This window comes from Balaenoptera acutorostrata, chromosome 3, assembly GCF_949987535.1.
Source record: "Balaenoptera acutorostrata chromosome 3, mBalAcu1.1, whole genome shotgun sequence".
Taxonomy (NCBI): Eukaryota; Metazoa; Chordata; class Mammalia; order Artiodactyla; family Balaenopteridae; genus Balaenoptera; species Balaenoptera acutorostrata.
In genome coordinates this window covers 64255738-64264851 of record NC_080066.1, presented here as the reverse complement: position 1 = coordinate 64264851, position 9114 = coordinate 64255738, and the positions used below count along the sequence as shown (strand labels likewise).

Here is a 9114-nt window from a genome sequence, read left to right as displayed (position 1 = left end):
ATTAATTAATTAATTTATTTATGGCTGTGTTGGGTTTTCGTTTCTGTGCGAGGGCTTTCTCTAGTTGTGGCAAGCGGGGGCCACTGTTCATCGCGGTGCGCGGGCCTCTCACTATCGCGGCCTCTTTTGTTGCGGAGCACAGTCTCCAGATGCGCAGGCTCAGTAATTGTGGCTCACGGGCCTAGTTGCTCCGCGGCATGTGGGAACTTCCCAGACCAGGGCTCGAACCCGTGTCCCCTGCATTGGCAGGCAGATTCTCAACCACTGCGCCACCAGGGAAGCCCGCACCTGCTTTTGATTGAGGCACACCTTTCACTGCCGGCAACATCCCACCCATTCTCTACCTTCTTTAAAAGAGAACTTGCCCGTCTGGAGGGAATATGTCTAGTGGGCTGCAGGATGATGAGGAAATAACCCTACTTCCTGAATGGTGGGTGGAACTGGGGCTGTGTTGCGGTGGGGTTGAGGTGAGCAGCGCCACTGTCATCTGAAAGTCTTCTGTGAGGAAGGAAAACACACTTGTCCAGACAGCCTCGAAGAGCCGGCCTAGTCCCAGCACGTAGAAGTCACAGGGAGTCGTCCAGTTTTCCCGAAGGTCTCAGAGCGGCCGGACAATGACCTGGGCTGCCTGAGGGAAGGGGAGGGCCCGAACGAAGCAAAGGCAAGACCAACTACCATTTATAAGCGTCACAGCCCCACTTCAAGATGGAAGTTACCATCCTCGCTTTGTCCACCACGACGAGAAGACACCCAAGGTCCACAGCTACGCCTTTAACCCGAAGAGCACCGCCCCCAACCCCTACTCCCCTCCAACTCCCCCACCCCGCTCCTCCTCACCCAGCTTCCCGTTCGAGTCTCCGGGGCCTGTCCATTGGCTTCCACTCTTGGGGAGGGTGGGCCTTGGGTCACCTCGCTTCCTGATTGGTTAGTTGAGCCGATTGGCAGGCACCCGCGAGCTGCGGCTGCGCTAGCCAGGAGGCCGAACATGGCGGAGGCGGGAAAAGAGCACGCGGGCTTCGGGCTCCCGGGAGGAGATGCGGCACAGTGGCCTCTGCAGCGGTATGGCCGCTTCATGCCCTCGGGCACTGGAGAGCCGCCTGGGCCTGGCCAGGAAGCTGTCACAGCCTCTTCCCCAACATGGAAGGTGAGGCCTGAGGGCGGGAAGGGCCGGGAGGCTCTCACCCCGCCGTGGGGAGGGAGGGGAGACTGTGGCCTGGTACCCGAGTGCCCTGCTGAGAGCTACGCCGACAGAAGAGAGGACTGATAGGGGCGGTTAGCCGACAGCTAACGTAGGAAATATGTATAATGATTGGAACCCAGTGCATTCTCAAAATAATTATGCAAGGGAGTGGTAAACGTTCACATATTCGACAGATATTTACTGAGCGTCAGTTATGTGTTAGATTTTATTCACGGTGCTTGGGGATGTATATCAGTGAACAAGGTATAAATGATCCCTGCCCTCGTTAGTTTTTAGTCTAGTGGAGGACATAGTATTTATGCAGATACTGTATAATTATGTAAACTAGTTTCACATCCCTTATGTGAAAGGGAGGGTTGAATAGTCTTTAATCAAGTTGTCTTTCTTCAGGCAGTCAAGCATTACACAGAAGAAGGACTAAATTTGAATCCTAGCTTTGCCACTGAATTTCTGTGACCTTGGTTAAGTTACTTATTCTCTCTGTACCTTATTTACCTTATCTTAAAATAGGGATAGTAATAGTATCTACTTGGTAAGATTGTTGTGAGCACTGATTAAGTTAATATATATAAATCACCTGGAACAGTGCCTCATATAAAGTTATGTAAGGGTTTACTGATATTATCCTTTTTTTTGTCCTGGTGATATGTTTTAATGCCATGGGTTGCTGATCATTCAGTTCCTTTTGGTCTGGCTTGACTATTGGTTGTGGACCCTGGGGTTTTGGATTATGCATGTGTGTATGTGTTGGTGTGGTTTGGGCAGCAGCGGGTAGGAGAAAAGTAAAAGAAAGAGAACAAATATTCCAGGTAGAGGATGTAACGTGTGCAGAGGCCCTGCACCTGGAAAACCTCAGCATTTGTAATGTGCAGACAGAAAGAGTAAGGCTGGTGCTTAGAGAACAAGGAGACTGACAACATGGGATGAGGTTGTCTGGAGAGGTAGGCAGATGCCTTGTGAACAGTGTCCTAAAACCAATAGGAAGCCACTGAAGGATTTTAAGTTGGAGCATTTTCATCTTTGAAAGTTCACTCTGGTTGAAGTGTGGAGATAGAATTGGAGAGGAATAGAATTAGAGAGGAATAGAATTGGAGAGGAATATGAGTAGAGCCAGGAAGATCACATAGAATGCTTTTGCAGTGTGGCAGGCAAGAGATGGTAATGACTTAGACGGGAGGGCAGGGGTGGGAGGATGGGTAGGGAGGATGGCAGTAGAAATGGGGAGACTGGGCATGTTAAAGCTATATTTTGGAGGCCAAAACGACAGGACTTGGAGATTGATTGGGTATAAGTGGTGAGAGTAAAGAACTTTTGGGTTTCTGGCAGGATCAACTGGGTTGGGAAACATTGGAGAAGGAACACTGAAGGAAAGATCCAAGACTTCAGTTTCAGGTGTATTGGGTTTCAATGTGTTTATGCAGCATCCAAGTGGGGATATTGAATGGGTAGTTGGGTATGCTGGTCTAGACTCAGAAGAAACATCTGGGCTGGAGATGTAAATGTGTCATCAACACGAAGGTGACATTTATAGTTATGAGATGATACGAGATTCCAGGACCAAGCCCCAAGGTAGGTCAGGAGGGGACCGAGTCCCTAAAGAAGATTGGCAAGGGACAGAGAGTTGGGAGGCACCCAGGAGAAAGCAGGTCCATCAAAGCTACAGAAAGTTACTTCAAGAGGGAGAGAACAATTAACTTTGTTGAATAATGCTGCAGAGTGAAGGATAATGACGACTAAGGGGTGTCCATTGGATTTAGCAACATGAAGGTCCTTAATGGTCTTTACCAAGAGAAGTTTCAGTGGAGTGAAGGGGGTGGAAGCCAGATAGGGGTGGGCTGAAGAGTGACTAGTAGGTGAGGAAGTGTGGCCAATGTGCATGGACACCTCTTCTCAGACACTTGGCTGTGAATGTGAGTAGAGATGGGGCATAATGAATTGTTCACCAAATCTAGACTATTAGAGCTAAGACCATTAAAAAAGGCATTAAATACTTAGTTGTACTCTTGTGGAACATGGTATCCTGAGAAATTGTATAGGCTGCAGATGCAAAATAGGGTGAATAAAGAGTTAAATTGAAGAATGACTAATCTATAATAGGATCTTGTAAAAAAAAACTGGGAACGTTTGAGGACATAATTAATTTTTGAAACTGCCCAACAGGTTCCTTGATACCTTCTCTAAACACCCTTTAAACCCTTTCTCCTCAGGCGTCTTTGTTGGATGCATGGCCTCAGATGCAACTGGGTAGCTATTAGATTCCTATCTTGCAACCCAGAGGCCAGGGACATTTGACCATCCGAAGGAGCTGTTATTACTTTTTTTCCCTTTTCTTTGCAAAGCTCTTCATAATTGCGTATAAGGAGCAGCACTTTTCAACAGTTTTCTGATGTTTGGCATAAAGCCACAGTTACAGTGACAAGGGATGAGGTTTGGCTTTTGCAGTGCTTTTGAAAACTGAACATTTGTACCTTCCTTTGAATCTGTGCCGAACTATCCTACCTGCTGTGATCAGTTTCAGCCCAGGTCTGTCATTTTGGGAGGGAAAAACGAAAGAGAAAACAAGATTTGTTCTATTTTATGAGTTCTGTGACTATTGTGCAATAGTAATGATAAAAGATGAGCCATCTAAAGAGCTTCACTAAGTCCCATGTGAATTTTTTATTTTAAAAATATGTGGTACCTGCAGTAAAAAAATGTGTTAGGTAAAGCATAAAAATATATTATTGTGGAGAATAGAGTCATTCTGGGCTTTTTTTTTCTCTAGGGGACTTTTAAGTTCAACCTTGAAATCTATTTTGAGTTTTTTCATTTTTTCCTGAAATTGTGGGGAGAATCTGATTTCCTGGTACTGTTCTATATAGTTGTTTAATTACAGAGAAGACTTTCATCACAGTGGCTACATGCTAAGGCAAAAATGTTGACTTAAGAGAAAAAATGAATAGTACAACAAGTCTGGTACTTCTAAGACTTGAAGTCCTAGTTGAGAGCTAAAGTCAAGTCTAAGACATCTTATATATAGACTATGGAATGTATATATTGATTTATTTGTCTGAATTGAATTATTATGAAAAGTTACTATCTGTAGATAAGTTAACCACAATTTGTAAGCAAATACACTTTTTGTAATACTGTAAAAAAAAAAGTGTGAAAAAAAATCAACAGTTTAGAACTGTCTACTCAGAGGTCAGTGTGCATGGAAATCACTTGGGGATATTTTTGAAAAATGCAAATTCTGACTTAGTAGGTCTGGTATGGGCAGTGAAATTCTGTAGTTCTAACCAGCTTCCAGGTGATGCTGATGCTGTTGGTTCAAGGACCAGACTTTGCGAGGCAAGAGTGTAGAAGACCTTGAATGAAATGGGCAGCCCTATAGTAAAATTAATAAAATAAATTTGTGGAGTTATGAGGTAAGGCAATCAGATTCATAATGAATATGCAAACATTTTATTAATAGGGTTAATATTTAAACCATCTGTCATTTAAGTGGAATGAGCAAATGAAATACATCTTGAACTTGATTTTAATTCCTTACATCTGTTAGCCCAGCCTTTCTAAAAGGATTATCATAATAACAGATTGCTCCACTTTATGTATTTTATGGCTGAATGTAATTTAGTTTACTAATTTGAGAATAATTTTGAAAGGTGATGTTAATTGCAGGTTGCTTTTATTTTATTTATTTATTTTTTAAACATCTTTATTGGAGTATAATAGCTTTACAATGGTGTGCTAGTTTCTGCTGTATAACAAAGTGAATCAGCTATACATATACATATATCCCCATATCTCCTCCCTCTTGCATCTCCCTCCCACCCTCCCTATCCCACCCCTCTAGGTGGACACAGAGCACCGAGCTGATCTCCCTGTGCCATGTGGCTGCTTCCCACTAGCTATCTATTTTACATTTGGTAGTGTATATATGTCCATGCCACTCTCTCAGTTCGTCCCAGCTTACCCTTCCCCTCCCCATGTCCTCAAGTCCATTCTCTATGTCTGCATCTTTATTCCGGTCCTGCCCCTAGGTTCTTCAGAACTTTTTTTTTTTTTTTTTAGATTCCATATATATGTGTTAGCATACGGTATTTGTTTTTCTCTTTCTGACTTACTTCACTCTGTATGACAGACTCTAGGTCCATCCACCTCACTACAAATAACTCAGTTTTGTTTCTTTTTATGGCTGAGTAATATTCCACTGTATATATGTGCCACATCTTCTTTATCCATTCATCTGTCAGTGGACACTTAGGTTGCTTCCATGTCCTGGCTATTGTAACTAGAGCTGCAATGAACATTGTGGTACATGACTCTTTCTGAATTATGGTTTTCTCAGGGTATATGCCCAGTAGTGGGATTGCTGGGTCATATGGTAGTTCTATTTTTAGTTTTTTAAGGAACCTGCATACTGTTCTCCATAGTGGCTGTATCAGTTTACTTTCCCACCAACAGTGCAAGAGGGTTCCCTTTTCTCCGCACCCTCTCCAGCATTTATTGTTTGTAGATTTTTTGATGATGGCCATTCTGACTGGTGTGAGGTGATACCTCATCGTAGTTTTGATTTGCATTTCTCTATTGATTAGTGATGTTGAGCATCCTTTCATGTGTTTGTTGGCAGTCTGTATATCTTCTTTGGAGAAATGTTTATTTAGGTCTTCGACCCATTTTTGGATTGGGTTGTTTGTTTTTTCGATATTGAGCTGCATGAGCTGCTAGTATATTTTGGAGATTAATCCTTTGTCAGTTGCTTAATTTACAAATATTTTCTCCCATTCTGAGGGTTGTCTTTTTGTCTTGTTTATGGTTTCCTTTGCTGTGCAAAAGCTTTTAGTTTCATTAGGTCCCACTTGTTTATTTTTGTTTTTATTTCCATTTCTCTAGGAGGTGGGTCAAAAAGGATCTTGCTGTGATTTATGCCATAGAGTGTTCTGCCTATGTTTTCCTCTAAGAGTTTGATAGTGTCTGGCCTTACATTTAGGTCTTTAATCCATTTTGAGTTTATTTTTGTGTATGGTGTTAGCAGGTATTCTAATTTCATTCTTTTACATGTAGCTGTCCAGTTTTCCCAGCACGACTTACTGAAGAGGCTGTGTTTTCTCCATTGTGTATTCTTGCCTGCTTTATCAAAGATAAGGTGAACCTTTTTTTTTTTTTTTTAATTTATTTATTATTTATTTTTGGCTGTGCTGGGTCTTCATTTCTGTGCGAGGGCTTTCTCTAGTTGCGGCGAATGGGGGCCACTCTTCATCGCGATGCGCGGGCCTCTCACTATCGCGGCCTCTCTTGTTGCGGAGCACAGGCTCCAGACGCGCAGGCTCAGCAATTGTGGCTCACGGGCCTAGTTGCTCCGCGGCATGTGGGATCTTCCCAGACCAGGGCTCGAACCCGTGTCCCCTGCATTGGCAGGCAGATTCTCAACCACTGCGCCACCAGGGAAGCCCAAGGTGAACCTTTTTTGTGCATGGGTTTATCTCTGGGCTTTCTATCCTGTTCCACTGATCTATATTTCTGTTTTTGTGCCAGTACCATACTGTCTTGATTACTGTAGCTTTGTAGTATAGTCTCAAGTCCAGGAGCCTGATTCCTCCAGCTCTGATTTTCTTCCTCAGGATTGCTTTGGCTATTCGGGGTCTTTTGTGTTTCTATACAGATTGTGAAATTTTTTGTTCTAGTTCTGTGAAAAATGCCATTGGTGGTTTGATAGGGATTGCATTGAATCTGTAGATTGCTTTGGGTAGTAGAGTCATTTTCACAATGTTGATTCTTCCAATCCAAGAACATGGTATATCTCTCCATCTGTTTGTATCATCTTTAATTTCTTTCATCAGTGTCTTATAGTTTTCTGCATACAGGTCTTTTGTCTCCTTAGGTAGGTTTATTCCTAGGTATTTTATTCTTTTTGTTGCATTGGTAAATGGGAGTGTTTCCTTAATTTCTCTTTCAGATTTTTCATCATTAGGAAAAATGATGTATAAGAATGCAAGAGATTTCTGTGCATTAATTTTGTATCCTGCTACTTTACCAGATTCATTGATTACCTCTAGTAGTTTTCTGGTAGCATCTTTAGGATTCTCTATGTATAGTATCATGTTGTCTGCAAACAGTGACAGCTTTACTTCTTCTTTTCCGATTTGGATTCCTTTTATTTCTTTTTCTTCCCTGATTGCTGTGGCTAAAACTTCCAAAACTATGTTGAATAATAGTGGTGAGAGTGGACAACCTTGTCTTCTTCCTGATCTTAGCGGAAATGGTTTCAGTTTTTCACCATTGAGAACGATATTGGCTGTGGGTTTGTCATATATGGCCTTTATTATGTTGAGGTAAGTTCCCTCTATGCCTACTTTCTGGAGGGTTTTTATCATAAAAGGGTGTCGAATTTTGTCAAAAGCTTTTTCTGCATCTATTGAGATGATCATCGCTTTTCTCCTTCAATTTGTTAATATGGTTTATCACATTGATTGATTTGCATATATTGAAGAATCCTTGCATTCCTGGGATAAACCCCAGTAGGGGGTTTGTCCCAGGATAATTGATCATGGAGTATGATCCTTGATCATGGTGTATGATCCTTTTAATGTGCTGTTTGCTAGTATTTTGTTGAGGATTTTTGCATCTATGTTCATCAGTGATATTGGCCTGTAGTTTTCTTTCTTTGTGACATCTTTGTCTGGTTTTGGTATCAGGGTGATGGGGGCCTCGTAGAATGAGTTTGGGAGTATTCCTCCCTCCGCTATATTTTGGAAGAGTTTGAGAAGGATAGGTGTTAGCTCTTCTCTAAATGTTTGATAGAATTTGCCCGTGAAGCCATCTGGTCCTGGGCTTTGGTTTGTTGGAAGATTTTTAATCACAGTCTTAATTTCAGTGCTTGTGATTGGTCTGTTTATATTTTGTTTCTTCCTGGTTCAGTCTCAGAAGGCCCTGCTTTTCTAAGAATTTGTCCATTGCTTCCATGTTGTCCATTTTATTGGCATAGAGTTGCTTGTAGTAATCTCTCATGATCCTTTGTGTTTCTGCAGTGTCAGTTGTTACTTTTCCCTTTTCATTTCTAATTCTACTGATTTGAGTCTTGTCCCTTTTTTTCTTGTTGAGTCTGGCTAATGGTTTATCAACTTTGTTTATCTTCTCAAAGAACCAGCTTTTAGTTTTATTGATCTTTGCTATTGTTTTCCTTCATTTCTTTTTCATTTATTTCTGATCTGATCTTTATGATTTCTTTCCTTCTGCTAACTTTGGGGTCTTTTTGTTCTTCTTTCTCTAATTGCTTTAGGTGTAAGGTTAGGTTGTTTATTTGAGATGTTTGTTTCTTGAGGTAAGATTGTATTGCTATAAACTTCCCTCTTAGATCTGCTTTTGCTGCATCCCATAGGTTTTGGGTCATTGTGTTTTCATTGTCATTTGTTTCTAGGTATTTTTTGATTTCCTCTTTGAGTTCTTCAGTGATCTCTTGGTTATTTAGTAGTGTATTGTTTAGCCTCCGTGTGTTTGTATATTTTACAGATTTTTTCCTGTAGTTGATACCTAGTCTCATAGCATTGTGGTCAGAAAAGATACTTGATACGACTTCAATTTTATTAAATTTACCAAGGCTTGATTTGTGACCCAAGATATGATCTATCCTGGAGAATGTTCCATGAGCACTTGAGAAGAAAGTATAATCTGCTGTTTTTGGATGGAATGTCCTATAAATATCAGTTAAGTCCATCTTGTTTAATGTATCATTTAAAGCTTGTGTTTCCTTATTTATTTTCATTTTGGATGATCTGTCCATTGGTGAAAGTGGGGTGTTAAAGTCCCCTACTATTATTGTGTTACTGTCAGTTACCCCTTTTATGGCATTTGCCTTATGTATTGAGGTGCTCCTTTGTTGGGTACATAAATATTTACAATTGTTATATCTTTTTCTTGGATTGATCCCTTGA

The 9114-nt window shown here is 41.4% G+C and overlaps 1 protein-coding gene across 2 annotated transcripts in view; it reads left to right on the top strand.

The window, feature by feature from the left end:
• The first annotated feature begins 985 nt into the window (after positions 1-985).
• REC114 (REC114 meiotic recombination protein) overlaps positions 986-9114 on the top strand; it is a 106692-nt gene continuing 98563 nt past the window's right edge. For both annotated transcript variants that reach the window (XM_028162744.2, XM_007197750.3), the window contains exon 1: positions 986-1144. In XM_028162744.2, coding sequence (XP_028018545.1) covers positions 986-1144 — 159 coding nt within the window. The remainder of the gene's footprint in view (positions 1145-9114) is intronic.